The following is a 15,558-nucleotide window of genomic DNA, read 5'->3' on the forward strand; positions in this document are numbered from 1 at the left end:
TAAAAGAAGGAGGAGGACCAGATGAAGATGCAGGGAAAAATGAGGAGCGGTTGAGAGAGAGAGAGTGAGTGAGAAGGAAGTGAAGACATCAGCGCACTTACACAGGCAGAGCTCAGAGGCTCCAGGGACACGGGGTCCTTGTAAGGTGCTTCATCAAATATGAAGGCACATTAGGAGTGTGTTGGTGCTGGAATGTACATTACTGCTCATCTGCTATTTTCTCCTTAGCTCTTTCTCTCTCCTCCTCCTTTTCTCTCTCTTACTTTCTGGCTCACAACTTCTCCTCATGAATGCCACAGATTTTCCAACCTTGTTTTTTTCCCGGTAAAAAAACTTCATATTAAAGAAATACAATGCACCAAAGTTAAAATGTACATAGAAAGCAGATTGTTGTTTCAGATAATGTGACAAAAAAGGAGATGAACTTATCACAGCTCAAAGCTTTGGTGGAAAAAGCAAAGCCCTAATTTTGAAATAAAATATTTGAGATAAATTGCAAAGTATATCATTCCTTTCCCCCGTGTTTTTTAATAGATTGAGTTTACTTTGCAACTCTCTTTGTAACGCAGCTTGATTTCCAACCGGTCAGGTGCCACTTGCTGAGCAGGAGTTTGTATTGCAAAGCCAATAAAAACAGATGGCGTGCGAGTAGATGATTTAATGGACCAATGAGAGAGCCTGCCGTGAGGCTGCTGGGATATGATCTCATTTTCATCCTCGCCCTAAGCAGGTTTAGACTCTGATTAGCCCATTGCTAATCGGCATTGCACCAACTGGATGACTTGCAGCTAATGCGCACACATAAACACAAGGTTTCATTGTACTTTCTTAACGTAATGAGCACTGGAAAGTAACAGGTGGAATGCTGAGGACAGTATGAATGTCAACTTAAACCTTGAAGTAAACAGCTCTGATTTGAATTTTCTTTCAAACTAAAGTCCAGAGCAAAAACTTTTAAGACGTAGGGACCTTTAAGGTGCGAACATGCACATATGGACTGGGTTTGACAGTACAAGACGAAACAAGCACACATGCAGTGGAGGGAAGAGGTCATGGAGGGGATCTTTGTCCAGGGACTTGAGCTGAAAGTCAAACACGAAAGAGCTTTACAGCGAAGGATCCCCATGAGCGTCACGGGACGTGACCGAGGTCAAAGGAGGCTGCGTGGGTCACGACAAGGCTGTGCTTCTCTCTTACTGCGTTATTAAGCAATATACACTTGCATTCACTTACAACACAAACACAATACACACTACAGCACATGCACAAACACAGAGCTCACTTGTACTTACCCTCTCCATACTCGCCTGCGTCATCAGCTGCAGGGCAGAGCAGCGCTGAAGATGAAGGCCGGGGGGGGGGGGGGGGGGGGGGGAGTTCAGTTGCTGCTTGTAGCAACCCCCTCCTAGAAAGCAGGGTCTGTGGCCCGTCCTTGACCCCTGCACAACGTCACAAATTAAAGAAGTAAATTAAATATACCATTTGAGCCACTTATGGGAGGATGGGATATTGATTTAAAGTCTTGAGGGCAAAAAGTGAAAAACATTACTGAGTTACACTTAACACTTATATGTATAAGAAAGTTTTGGGAAAGGCTGGTAAAAGTCCAAAGGTGAGTTTGAAGAACAAATTTGATATAAAAATGATCAGTTGTATTGATGAGGATGCTGGATTACTGCACCATCTTTTTTGGTATGTTTCTTTGTCATTTAATAAACTTTTGAAAGGCTGAAAACTACGGACAAAAAAATGTTTGAATTCATCATACTAATGGAAAAAAGATTACTTGTATTTTAACACCTTTGATATGTCAGACATCTGCATATAATTAATTAGAAAATATCTTATTTGAATATTCACACATGGAACTTAAGAAAATTTGAGATATAGTATGAAAATGTCTTAATACAAGTAACCATCTGGGGTTGAATGTATGACATAAAATCATCATGAATACGAAGTAGTTTCAAATAAATGGTTTGAACGTTCACAATTTAAACACTTTCAATGTCATTTTTTCAAAAGTATTCTTTCTTCGTCTGTAGATGATCAAATACTGTATCTAATTCACACATTTAGAAATAAAACTGCCATAAAAGCTGTGACACCAAATTATAATAACAAAATAAATTTAGTTTAAAAAAAATATAAAAATCAACCCCGTTCACTACTTTTAAACTTTTTTTACGAGTCTTATTTTACATATCACACACAAACTAGTATGAATACAACTTTCAAGAAATCTTCAAATGATCGAATGGTTAGTTAGTAAATAACAAAATGAGATAATTTGACTCTCTGTTTGACATTATATCCGACAGCCAAAAACATCTGATGGAAGACCACAGATTGACCTTCTAAGATGTATTATTGATGTATAAAGCCTAATGTATAACTGATGCCTTTGTGGTCATTGTTATTCTACACCAAAAACGATCTAATACATCCCAAGACACATAGTTGGAAAACTTGTGGAAAACTTCAGACGCTTTAAAGTTATACTACAGTATTTCTGTCATGGCACACTCTGTTCTCCACCGATGAGCAGTCCATCACAATCAGTTCAGTCGGGGGTCACATGGTCAATAGCTGTGATCAGGAAGGCCTGATGCCTGGTGAGAAAATCGACTCCTCTGCCCAATGGAGAATATAACTGTTCCGATTCACATCAGCTTCACGTGTGGCGGCAGGTCTGGGGTGCAGTGGAAAAAAAATGGCCAATCTGAGGTCTCCACGGCATTGGCCGGATTGATCTGCTTTACCAAGGCCAAGTGCGAGCAGGCAATTCTAATGCAATGTCAATATGAGCACGCCAGGAATGTGGCCTGTGTGGGGAGAAGTGGAGGAGGGTGTGAGTATCCGTTTCCGCTGTGCCTGCAGCAGCTCATCTGCCTTTATCTGTCACAACCAACGGAAACATTCATTATGTGCTAGTGAATGTGCTGCAAATGGAGGCGGAGTTTGATTTCAGTTTCATAGGGGAGCAAGATAATTTGTGTTTACATCTGCTGGACTACTAGACGTAAAAACAATAACCCTATATTTTCTGGGCCGTTGTTATTCTGTCATTGATGCAACACTTCATTGTATTGAATTAATTATTAAGGTATTGTTATTATATATTACTATTATATGTTACTATATATTCCGTCTACTCGGTTTAGAAGCTTTTCCTCTCTCTGCTTATCTGACTCCTCTCTTGGATAAAGAATCAGCATCGCAAAGCTGAACTTTGCTTTCAGTTTTCAGTTCGAATAAAAGATGGAGTAAAGCATAAAGAGGTGATCTATTATGTCTCTATGGTACAAAAGCTAACAGGCAAGCCTTCCCGATGAATCCAGATTAACTGATAAAAATTTTATAGAAGAGCTTGCAAACATGAAGAAACACTTCATGCAGCGTTGAGGCCTTTTACAAGTGGGTCTGTGAAGCTACAATGTGCAGTGTAACAAAATGCTCTTACTGTACACAACATTTTTTGCTTTGCTTGTATATTTCCATTTTGCTCTCTTATGCATTTAAACTACTAGAAGTCAGATGAGAGTGGAAAAACGTTGTTTTAGATGTATCATGACCCAAATAATCAAAAGCATGATTGGCTAAAGATAATTGTTAAGACTTGGCAAAACAAAGTTGCCATACACACAAAGGCTAAAATTATATATAACTTAAATTTTAACGAACTTTAAAATCAAAACCCTGTATAAATGTTTATATTTTTTTCTGCATTACTGCAGTTCATCAGGGCTCGTTTCCTTGCTACTAAGTTTCCATGGCAACCATGGATCCTGTCAACAGACGCGGAAAACGAAAACGCGGAGGACGTAAAAAGTAAACTAAATTGCATTGAAAATATTCAAAATTAGAACAGTTTCTTTATCTGCATACAAGTCCCAAAGTAGAGCTTATATATCATGCATGTTAGTGTGCGTTTCTCTCTTTTAAGCGCCAGGTTGAGCTTCTCGGGAGTGACGCACATCGTTAGAAATAAATAATCCACTCTTTAATATTTGAACATTTAATTAATTGTAAGCTTATATTTGTAAAATCCCGTGCTATTTATTTGCTTATTCCTTTCTGCACTAAGGTTTTGTTGTTTTTTACACAGGAAAGTGTCCCGCAGAGATCCATGGGCGGGTGCCCAGGTGTCTGCTGCTGCTGCCGCTGCTGCCGCTGGGAGCGCACAGAGGCCGGAGAGAGGACAGGTGCGTGTGAAACAACCAAAACGCCATATAAAAGCCATAAAAATGCATCCGTTTTTTGTTGTTGTTGCGACCTTTCACGGTCTCCAGTTGTAATGTCTCTTTACGGACGTCATTTGTAGCCATTTATGTCCCTGTAGCCACAATTTGTGTCACTATAATCCTCTTTTTGTAGTCGACACCTATTTTGTCTTTTAAGTGTGTGTGCTTCTCCCTGAAAATAGTTTTGCAGTTTATTTCCTTGTATTTGTACACTCTGATTTGTATTGTAGTCTTTCATTGATTTTTTTTTCCATTTATGAAAAAAAAAAGTTAATGGAAGACCTTCTATGACTTATTTCTTTATTTATTTTTCAAGTTACAGTCATTTCAAGCAGCTAAATTCAGATGAAAAGTAAATCAAATCTGATCACTCAAACCATAATTGGGAAGACATGTTAATGCCAGGTGTGAACATACGTTAAGCACTGCCCTACTGTAATTGGATTTCTCAAGAGACGTTTTAATGCAACATCCGAAAGGGGGCCTAAGAATACTTATTGAGTAGAACTATAATGAACTTGAGAAAAATGTGTTTTAAAAGGACAAATATAAAACTATTGATAGTGTTTAATGTACACTTTGTCCTCCAGGGTCCACCAGCGCTCCATGTGACCAGGCTTTATGGGGAAGTGGCTTCAGTTGAGCTCATGGTGGGGTCCACGGTGGAGCAGATCAACGGCAGAGATTCTTTGGGTTCCCATCCCATTCACTCGGTCCTTTCCCCCCAGTACCCACAGAACAAATCAGCCAGCCTCAAATACCTGCTGGAGCAAAAGGCTGATGTCAACGTGTAGGGAATATTCTTCAATGTTGATCTTCTGTTCAGGCAGCAGCCTTTACCTCGTTTCCTAAACTGGATTCAAAATGCACAAATAACTCAACTGTTGAACACTTTAAAGCAATATTTGCAAAGCAAAGTATTTTTTGGGTTGGTTGGGTGGGGGACATGCTTAGTAAGAGGTGCAAACTACTACTGTCATTTAGCAGACACCTTTTTCAAACATTGCTATACATGCAATTTAGTTGCATCACTAATGCAACTATGAAGTTAGCAGTGATGCGAGCCTGAATGATGATGATGATGATGATGATGATGATAGCTTCCTCTCTTGACAACAGCCCCGCACACTCAGGGCAGACACCACTACACCTGGCTGCCTCCGAGGGCTTCCTTGACTGTGCAGAGATCCTGGTGAAGGCTGGAGCAGATGTGCTGGCAAAGGACAGCAACGGACATACTCCACTGGACCTGGCCCGCATCTGGTGCCGTCGTAAAGTAGCAAGGTACTGAGCCAGGGTTTAAGGAACATACACCACAGAAAGTGTTTAAAATTAATAGTCTGGAGCCAAAAAAAAAAAAAAAAAATGTTCTGTGTGCGCAGATACCTGAAAAATTGTTCATGGGAGGCAGAAAAGAAGCTAGAACTGAAGGAAAGACAGCTGCTTCAAGCACTGCACAGGGATCTTGTGGATCTTGTGACCAAGCAGAATGATCTTAGTAAAAGGGTAAGTTTGTATGATGTAGACACTGATTATAATTTATTAAAAGAATCAAAAGATTTGTTATATATTAAGTGAAGAGTGTTATGTCATTTAAAAAAAAAAACCTGATATCTAATGATATCACATTCCGTACTCTTGCATTTGCTGTTATTTTCTACAATGCAAACACACAACATTAAGTGCAAATGCTTCATTTCCATCATTAGAAACTTACCGATGAGAAGATGGCAGAGTGGGCAACCAAGAAAGGCTTTGCTCCCCTGAAGGACTTCTCCCCCAGAGTGCGTGTGAGCCTGTACCACACCAAGTGTCTCTCATCAGACCAGACCCGCACGAATCCCAAATGGATGAAGGGCTTGAGTAAACAACACCAACCAGAAGACTCTGAGGAAGACAAGCTCACCCCCGCAAAGCAAACAGCAGCTCCATCTCCCAGCCCCTGGTCCATCTTCATCAACCTCCAGCCAGAGGAGACACCAACCGGGATGGACCTCAGGAAATGTGTCACCTTATCGAGGGACAGCCGCAGCCGGCAGCTGCAGTATACTACCAAGTGGGATTGTATGTCTCACCCCACCCCTAACTTGTCTCAGGATATGGTTGAGAGGGTGTTGTTCCCTAGAGCCTTCCCCGCGAGGTTAGCCGAGCCACAGAAAATTGATGAGGGCCAGCATCGAAGAAACCCCCAGGGAGGGAGCACATGCATCTGGACAGAGGTGGCTACGCACCTTGCAGAGGTACTAGAGGCAGGACATCACTGAACCTTTCCAGTCTGGACTGAGGGGTTTCAACTACACCTGAAAGTGTTCACAAGGGTTGAGGGGAAATGCATTAAAATTCAACTTAGACTTGACCTTATACCAGGTTAAGAAAATATTATACTGGTAAATCTCTGTTCAAGATATTCACAAAGATACTACTTGGAAAACGTAACCAACTCTCTCCCATGAGTCATGACAATGTTCTTTCTAAACAGTACAAAACACAAAAAAAGGTGTCAGAGAAAAATCCACATTGTCCTTACCCCAAAACCCACAGAAACCAAAGGATGTGCTACCAACATCCTGGTAACTGACACTCCCTTGCCATAAGGTGACAAAACTTACTTAGGGTTTTTGAAAAGATCCATGTCTGTAGATGATATTCTGGTATGATAACCTTCCTGAGTGGCAGCTGTATCATAGTAATCAGCTCATGAAGTCACCCACCCCCTTCAGAAAATTACATTTTAGATGCTGGTGCATATCCTGGTTTAGACTCATGTACAGGATATCTGTCAATGTTTCACAATATTGTCTCTGGTATCATTTTAAAGGGGACCTTTGAAGAATTAATTCAAGTTAAGATGTGATACATTTCCTGAATCCTTATGGTCCTGTGAATATTCCAGTTTTTGTATTTTGTGTCTCTGTTGTTCCTAGATGACACAGGGCTAAAAGATAGTATATCATCTAGGCGAAAATTGTGTAAAAATGTGCATTGTTTATAGTTTAAAGAGCTGCAGTGACCTCTATGTTGGTCAGAAAGATTCACATCTTAGCTTGAATGAATGCTACAAAGGTCCCCTTTAAAATGATACCAAAGACAATATTGTGAAACATTGACAGATATGCTGTACATGAGTTAACCAGGATATGCACCAGCATCTAAAATGTAATTTTCTGAAGGGGGTGGGTAACTTCATGAGCTGGTAACTATGATACAGCTGCCACTCAGGGAGGGTTATCATACCAGAATGTCATCTATAGATATAAGTTTTGTCACCTTGAGTGGTACTGATATCTGGTCTGGCCCATGGACTACAAGTCCAGTGAGTCAGGGATGTTTATGCAGCTAAAGTGCAGGAAACCCAAACAATATTAGGCAAGTGGTTTTAATATGGCTGACTTCTTTATAAATGAATTACATCCCTGATTGTCTCATAAGTTTTAAGAGGCATGCAAACATTGCCACAGGCAGCTCAAATTAACGATCAAAAGCCCACACACTCCAGATGCTGCACCAACAAACGCAGGGTGAGTGAAAGGTGAGAAAACCACAGTGAACTGGGTCACCTGTCACAGCTGTATCTCTGCACTTCCACTGATCTCCCCCAGGGAAATATATTGGGATTCAGGTAAGGGCTTGTCAACAGCATCTGAGCACCAACCGCGAGCTGTGCCCTGTCAGAGGAAGATCTGCGTGTGTGCGTGCGTGTGCTGTAGTTTTGTCTTTTTCCTTTACTTCAGGAGGCACTTCACACCTTGCTGGGGGGTCAAAGTGCACACTGGCACCAACCTGGTGCTCCCTATGAGACCAGTCCACATGGGACTAGAATCACATAGTATCATCCAGACTGACAGTCTCTCACATGAACACCTTCTTGGCATAGTGAAGGTCAACAATTTGTGGGTGACCGAGTGCTTTGACCTTATTTAAATGGAATTGATTTTCAGAAGCTCTATTTTTGCATTTGTTTCCTTGAAGCGCAACCCTGTGAAAAGATAACAATTTAATCTGAAAGTTAGTCCAACAAAACCTTTTATTTCACAGTTGTGTGCATACCAGCCTACGATGAATCACACTTATTGGTAAAAAAAAAAAAAAGAAAGGAAATAAAAGTCAGCCTCTCAAATCTCTCTTTAAGGAAACTTTTTTGAGCAGTGTTCGTACCCCAACACCATGAATCTTTAAAAAAAAAGATGCACATTTAGATTTTCAGAAGTTTTTACATTTGCTTTTGAATTTACTATTGAATCGGTGTACAAAAATCAATTCGTCATAAATATGAATTTTTTACAAATTGTCCAAAAAAAAGACAGGCAAGCAGTCGCTCTGCAGAGCTAATGAATAATGAATGTGATGAAGATTATCCAAAATATTGCACTTGGTGAAGTTTATTTTTGTTTTAAGTAGCTCAATGTTGATTATCCAGGGTACAAGAGATCCCTTGCTGCTCACTTCAGTTTAAGGGTTAAAAAGTGCCCACATATATCTCCTTCTGAGCCATGTGATACTGCAGGGCAGAGGGTATTTTTATCTAGTCACACGTTGTAATTAGAATAAGACTGCTCTATACATTCCTTACAGCTTCACTGACAGACGTTTCTCATTTATCCTAATAAGCATTTGCATGGTGACCTGTGGAATTTTGTAAGCAAATCACTTGCTAATTACACAGTTTACCATTGTATTCAGTTTTTTTGTATTTTAAGCTTACTCACTTATCCCTACCCATCTTACTTATTAAGAGAAAATATTTTTAAGGGTTTTCTTTCACCTCTTTATCTGGTTTTGATGGTAGTGTATTAAATCAGATAAAGCGTGTGCCCTACAACATACAAATGACAGAAGATGCCTCCTCAGGAAGAAAGCTGATGATTCATCTGCCCAAGCAAAAGATGTCAGATTTGTTGGTTGTTAATTCCAAACCCCACTTATACATAATTGAATACTAAAGCTTAAAAAAATGAATTTCAACAATATGAAAACATTGCGCTACAGACAAGACCTCCCCACAATGAGGTCTCTAGTAAGTGTTGTTGGCAGTCAGTACAAACAAGGATGAACATAGTCCGTGTAAACTCGCCAGCCTGTCCACTTGGAAGCTCTGTTCTGTTCATTGGTCCTTCCTTTGTGTGCCTTCCTCCCCTTTTGGCCTCTGCTTCGTTTCAGTCCCGTCCACAATCAATTCCCACTTTCTCCCATAGTGCCCCTTCATCTCCGACCCATGCACGCAGTTAAACTCCGAGCCCCCGAGGCTGCACCCCGAGTCTGAGCACCTCAGAACATTTTCTGTCGGCTGGGCAGCACTGCCTCCTTCAGGAAAGAAAACACAAGAAGGATCCCAGACCTCTTACCCCGTTTGCCCTTGGTAAAATAATTAGACACCACGTCATCTAAGGAAAAAAGGAAAGAGAGAATTAATTACACCTTCCAGAAAGCAGATGTTATTACCAGCACATTTTTACATTGGGATTATATCTTTGAAAAATAAAATAAAAAATAGGGATTAAGAGTCATGGTAGAATACAGAAAGTAGCCTAAGAAAAAGTCAGCGCCCAACGTGGGGCTCGAACCCACGACCCTGAGATTAAGAGTCTCATGCTCTACCGACTGAGCTAGCCGGGCTATGAATAGTCATCAGTAGAACTTGACCTGACACTCCTAAGAGCACATGATATATTCAAGGAATAATGTACTTCAGATAATACCTTTCAAATGTGTGTAACAAAACACAAATAGGCACATTATTGCCCTAACTGTGTACCATGGATATTGAACGCTTAACCCCCACCCAGTGGTGTAAAGTAACGAAGTACAAGTACTTCGTTATTTTACTTAAGTAAGACTTTTGAGAATTTGTACTTTTATTGATACTTTCATTTTTCTGTACTTTTACTTTTACTTCGTTACATTTTCAAGGAAAAAAAAAATCGTACTTTTAATCCGCTACATTTAAAATTGGACACGTCGTTACTCGCTACAAATTAAAGCCATGAGAACAGCACAGCGGGGGCTGATTTATGGTTCCGCGTTACACCGGCGCAGAGCTACGGAGTAGGGGACGCGGCGACGCACACCCTACGCCGTAGGTATGCGTCGATTTAACGCTGAACCATAAGGCGGACGGGAAGGAAGGGGGGCGAGTGAATTGCCCGTGATTGCCCAGCGGGGGAGACTCGGCCTCCCCGAGAAGGAGCCGCAGCTCCCGGGAGAGTTGCGCCGCAGAGGCGGGCCGGAAAGGCCGGAGGAACCGCCGTCACGTCGAGTACCGATGAAGACTGAAGCCTGAATTATCGGTCCGCGTTAAATCGAGGCAGAGCCTACGGCGTAGGGTACGCGTACCCTACGCCGTAGGCTCTGCGTTGGTGTAACGCGGAACCATAAATCAGCCTTGAGCGGCAGCCGACGCTCAAGCCGACGAAATTAAAATGGGTTAATGGAAACAAACGTTAAAGGGGTCAGAATAATATCACCATTATTTAGAGTTGTAAGCAAATTCTTGGATTCTTCATTTCTTTGCAATCCTTTTGAAAATAATTTTGTACTTTGTACTTTTTACTTTTGTACTTAAGTACATTTTACACCATGTACTTTTGGTACTTTATTATATTTAATTTGAGGTACTTTTATACTTTTACTTAAGTAATTTTCTTAATGGGTACTTTTTACTTTTACTTAAGTAATTTTCAAGCAGAAAATTTGTACTTTTACTTAAGTACAATATTTTTGTACTTTTTCCACCTCTGCCCCCACCCATCACAAACAATATAGAGAGGAAAAAGTGTCTGTTTCTCACCTCCTTGCTGCATGGTGGAGGGAAGGACATTTTCGCCCGCTGACAGTGACACAAAGAAGGCAAATGGGATCACCCAGAGGCAAATGGTAAAGTATGCCAGCACCTGTGGTCAGAGAGGAACACAGATGAGACAAGAAACTGAAATTAAGGAAGGAAACTTTTCCCCACTCATAAAGCACTCCATCTAGAAGTGGTCATGGCATAAATGGGAGATGAACTTACCTCTGAGAATGGATAATACTCTTGTGCAAAGTACTGGAAGGCCATGTAATGATTCACTACCACCAACACTGCAGTGTGAAGACAAGGAAAGAGAGACTATTTTAGAGGGGCAAAACTTAAAAACAAATAAACCTATACAAAAATGTTCATCAAATACATGCTGGGATGATAGAAATTAACACATCTTGGGTAATACTTCCACATTGGATTGTTTGGTGTTTTAGCTAAGTCAACTTTGCGACTGTTTTTATTTATATGAAAACAATCCTGACTGTAATACATACCACAGGAGAGGATGAAGTTTGGGGAGCTCAGCAGGATGAAGGGGAACGTCTGCAGAAGGCCAAAATACACTAGGTTCGTGAAGAGGCCCACTCCCACCATTAACACTGGAAATCCTTCAAAAACATAGAGAGCAGCCAGCACACCTGTCGAAAACTGGACACATTCGCACGTAGTAAGAATTTAGTTTGATGTAGATGGTCTTAACTATTAATTTTACTCAATCAAATACTAAAAACAAATCCATAATTGACTACTCGCTTACTCACCAGTATCATATACTTTATTATTCGACTGGTGGCTACTGTATATTCTTCAATTAGTTCAGCCAAGTAATACAGGCCAGCAGCTGGATAGGGGCAAAAAAGTGATGAGCACCTTAGATTAACAGCAACAACAATGACAAATGCTGCAATCACAATTCCATGCTGTAAACCTCAATCTGTGCATGATCCATAAGCATTAAGAATTAGCATTATACATAGTTTTGGCAAAACTAAGTGTTTGTTATCTCTCTCAAGACTTGAAAGTAGGCAACTGGACTGCCTTTTCATTTGTTCTTGAAGACATTTCAAGGCAAGTTTATTTGTATAGCACATTTCAGCACTAAAGCAATTCATGGTACTTTACATAATAAAAATATGAAAAGTGAAGAGGAGAAAAAAGTTTCAGTGCAGTGGCAGAATAAAGAAAAAGTTAGACTTGAGCTAGAGTTGCAATTAAGTACTGGAATTAACACTGTTTAAATCTAAACTCATAATATAGTGAAAGGCAGCTGTAAACAAATGAGATTTTGCTTACTTTGATGCTGTCTGAGGAAACATTTCATTTTGTTTCCTCAGACAGCATCATTGCAAGATGCCCCAATACCATGGAAACCCATCAAACTGAATTTACAGTCTTGCCTGCCAAGCAAACCTAATCTTTTCCTCTTTGTTACATTGCATTAGTGTGGCTCCTCTGACTTTAACTTTGATTTTCAGGAGGTAGTACCAACAAAAAGCAGAAGAAGCCACTGTATAGGCATGTAATCAATCAGAGAAATGAAGCATGTGATGCAGGGAGAGAGGCAACCAGACTAGTATCCTCAAAACATCCAAAATGGCATGCAGCCACCACAGTAGGAAAGCCAGTTTTACAAAGCAAAAAAGCGATATAAGGTGTTATTAGCAATTCTACAGCCATCTGGGTTGTTTTGAATAGCTGCTCTTTAGTCTCTGAGAGTTTGTATAAGGACTTCCCAGATGCACTGTGGTTGGGTCAGCGCGATCTGTACTGGTGGAGAGCAACATTCTCTAATATGACGGTCACTATTTAAAAAGGACCTCTTGAATACTTTGAAGTTAAAGATTAATGTAACACAAAGTTATTGTATGTGCACCACTACTGTAAACGAGAGCCAGCATAGCGTCCATTCCTCACATGCTGAATTACTTTGTAATGGGATTGGAAAAAAAGAAGAAGCTACATCTGTCATACTTCCATGGTAAAGAGTGTATTCAAATCATATTAGTGGGGAATTTTGGACAGTTTTTGTCAACTATTTAAATAGATCAATGAAGTTCGTCTTCTACACCAAAAAGTCATGAGTAAAGCCGTTTAAGAGCAGAGGTGTCAAGTAACGAAGTACAAATACTTTGTTACCTTACTTAAGTAGAAATTTTGGTTATCTATACTTCACTGGAGTAATTATTTTTCAGACGACTTTTTACTTTTACTCCTTACATTTTCACGCAATTATCTGTACTTTTTACTCCTTACATTTTAAAAACAGCCTTGTTACTCTATTTCATTTCGGCCTTTAAAAAAAAAAAACTATCCAGTTAAATTGCTCCATCCAGATAGAGTGAATTTGGTTGTGGTTGTTTCAGATGTTCTTGTCCAGTTTTGTTCTTACATCCGTTGCCCTCAGATTCCTGCAACTAAACTTGGATGTACATTCCAATAAAGATTAGGATAAATGATAACGTGCCTCTGAAGTTTGACTTTTTGCACCATTACAATACTTATAGGCAACTAGTCATCATATCTCCTGCTCTCTGAAACACATGTTAATGCTCAATAGTACACATATATGGTTCTTTAATATATTTGCATTATACTAAGATGCATTCATTTTCAATGGTTTTTGTCCTTAAATGCTTTTTTCCCCTTACATTCCTTTTACTTTTATACTTTAAGTAGTTTTGAAACCAGTACTTTTATACTTTTACTTGAGTAAAAAACTTGAGTTGATACTTCAACTTCTACATGAGTTTTTTTAAACTCTAGTATCTATACTTCTACCTGAGTAATGAGTGTGAATACTTTTGACAGCTCTGTTTAAGAGTATATAAACGGGGTGTGTCTGGCACACCTGTGGTACGTGGCCAGGTGACCTGCAACGTGGACTCTTCCTCAACTTCCCTTTTGTGTTTTGATTTGATCAAACTATATACATTGGGGGCACGGACGGGCATTTTAAAGTATCCAGCTCTCACTTAATCCATTATAATATCAATATATTGTCCTAAAGCTGGTAAATGTAGCAATAGGACTATCAAGTCCACACAAAATTATCACATTTCAAAAACCAATAATCGTACAGTTAACTGATTAAAAGTTTAGTTGATTAGTGTATATTGATAACTGCAGAACCGGTAACATTACGCTATAAAATAACAAGCCTCGGAAGTAAATGCGTATCCCAGACCCCAAAGAAAACAGCAGATATTTAAAGTAATTGTAAAGTAGTTCACATATCTACTTTATGCTGCCAGAACATCTTCACCTCGTCTTAGAACTGCTCATGCTGAAAAGTACGTAGCTTTTAAAATGTCACTGAAACCAACGAACTTAAATACTAAAGCAGCAGTGATTTTATATTTCATATTCATTTTTTTTTCTTAATTTGATTTTATCCTCCATTTGTGACGACGTTCGCACAAACAGGTGACAGTCCCTGCATTAGCACCTGAGGGTTTTCAGCTTTAACTTACCTATAGCTAGAGTGACGAAGGATATCTGAATCACCAAGGATAACCAGCTGAGTAAATAAATAAACCACATCTCTCTGCATATGCCACGAGACACACAGGTAAGAAAATAACAGAGAAAAAACGGCTAGCAGGCTGCTAACTAGCGGTGGTCGAGGTCGCTTCCGCTGTTTCACTCCAGCTGGTGGAGCGTCTGCGGGAAGGACAGCGCCGCGCTGCTACTGCAGCGCTGCTGCAGCGCCGCCTGTGGCGGGAGGACCGCTACAACACCCCCCACAGGCGGACCGCTACACTCGCTCTGCACTGCACGGACCAAAGTCTGCCGATCACACATGTAGGCTGGGCCGGATTATCCATACACTGAACTGGGCGAGCGCCCAGGGGCACCAGCCAATGAGGGGGCACCAAATCAAATGACTAACTGGACCATATATGTCATATTTTGTTATTTTCTCTATATATTTGCTGGAAGAGGTGCAAACAGGTACAACAGCAGTAACCAATGATATAATAAAAATACATGAAAATAATAATAATAATAACAATAATAATAATAATAATAATAATAATAATAATAATAATAATAATAATAATAATAATAATAATAATAATAATAATAATAATAATAATAATAATAAAAAGAATTGCATTTGAGTGAGTGTGCTGTTCCCTACCCCCCCCCCCATCAGCTCATTCAGGCCTGTCTGATTGTTTAGTCATATTCTGTAATAGTTTTGCATGTAGTCCTCAGACAGGCCATACAGTACAGGACTGTCTCAGAAAATTAGAATATTGTAATTTTCTGTAATGCAATTGCAAAAACAAAAATGTCATACATTCTGGATTCATTACAAATCAACTGAAATATTGCAAGCCTTTTATTATTTTAATATTGCTGATCATGGTTTACAGCTTAAGAAAACTCAAATATCCTATCTCAAACAATTAGAATATTCTGGGAATCTTAATCTTAAACTGTAAACCATAATCAGCTATATTAAAATAATAAAAGGCTTGCAATATTTCAGTTGATTTGTAATGAATCCAGAAT

The 15,558-nt window shown here is 39.7% G+C and overlaps 2 protein-coding genes and 1 non-coding gene across 3 annotated transcripts; 1 reads left to right on the plus strand and 2 right to left on the minus strand.

Annotated features, from left to right (window-relative positions):
- The first annotated feature begins 1,031 nt into the window (after window positions 1-1,031).
- ankrd53 (ankyrin repeat domain 53) lies at window positions 1,032-6,508 on the plus strand. The gene is made up of 6 exons (XM_061710172.1): window positions 1,032-1,168; window positions 4,109-4,205; window positions 4,835-5,034; window positions 5,364-5,528; window positions 5,627-5,750; window positions 5,954-6,508. Exons 1-6 carry the CDS (start codon window positions 1,032-1,034, stop codon window positions 6,506-6,508), a joined length of 1,278 nt encoding a protein of 425 aa, XP_061566156.1.
- Window positions 6,509-8,254: 1,746 nt separating this feature from the next.
- Window positions 8,255-14,691, minus strand: tex261 (testis expressed 261). Its single transcript, XM_061709687.1, has 6 exons — window positions 14,511-14,691; window positions 11,802-11,881; window positions 11,535-11,688; window positions 11,251-11,318; window positions 11,029-11,131; window positions 8,255-9,625 (listed from the first exon to the last, which is right to left on the minus strand). The coding sequence occupies exons 1-6, from the start codon at window positions 14,578-14,580 to the stop codon at window positions 9,510-9,512; spliced, it is 591 nt and encodes a 196-aa protein (XP_061565671.1). The 5' UTR covers window positions 14,581-14,691; the 3' UTR covers window positions 8,255-9,509.
- On the minus strand, window positions 9,785-9,857 carry trnak-cuu (transfer RNA lysine (anticodon CUU)). The gene has a single exon. It is a non-coding gene; the product is annotated as a tRNA-Lys (tRNA).
- Window positions 14,692-15,558: the final 867 nt, after the last annotated feature.

The sequence above is a fragment of the Cololabis saira genome, chromosome 20 (assembly GCF_033807715.1).
Source record: "Cololabis saira isolate AMF1-May2022 chromosome 20, fColSai1.1, whole genome shotgun sequence".
NCBI classification, from domain to species: Eukaryota; Metazoa; Chordata; class Actinopteri; order Beloniformes; family Belonidae; genus Cololabis; species Cololabis saira.

Bases quoted from the DNA above. Each gene is read 5' to 3' on its own strand.
- ankrd53 (XM_061710172.1), top strand. From the start codon at position 1,032: ATGCAGTGGAGGGAAGAGGTCATGGAGGGGATCTTTGTCCAGGGACTT. The intron at 5,035-5,363 runs GTAGGGAATATT...TCTTGACAACAG, and splicing joins CAAAAGGCTGATGTCAACGT to CCCCGCACACTCAGGGCAGA. The intron at 5,529-5,626 runs GTACTGAGCCAG...CTGTGTGCGCAG, and splicing joins TGCCGTCGTAAAGTAGCAAG to ATACCTGAAAAATTGTTCAT.
- tex261 (XM_061709687.1), bottom strand. From the start codon at position 14,580: ATGTGGTTTATTTATTTACTCAGCTGGTTATCCTTGGTGATTCAGATA. The intron at 11,882-14,510 runs GTAAGTTAAAGC...GCCCCTATCCAG, and splicing joins CTTCGTCACTCTAGCTATAG to CTGCTGGCCTGTATTACTTG. The intron at 9,626-11,028 runs GTGAGAAACAGA...TTTTTTCCTTAG, and splicing joins CTCCACCATGCAGCAAGGAG to ATGACGTGGTGTCTAATTAT.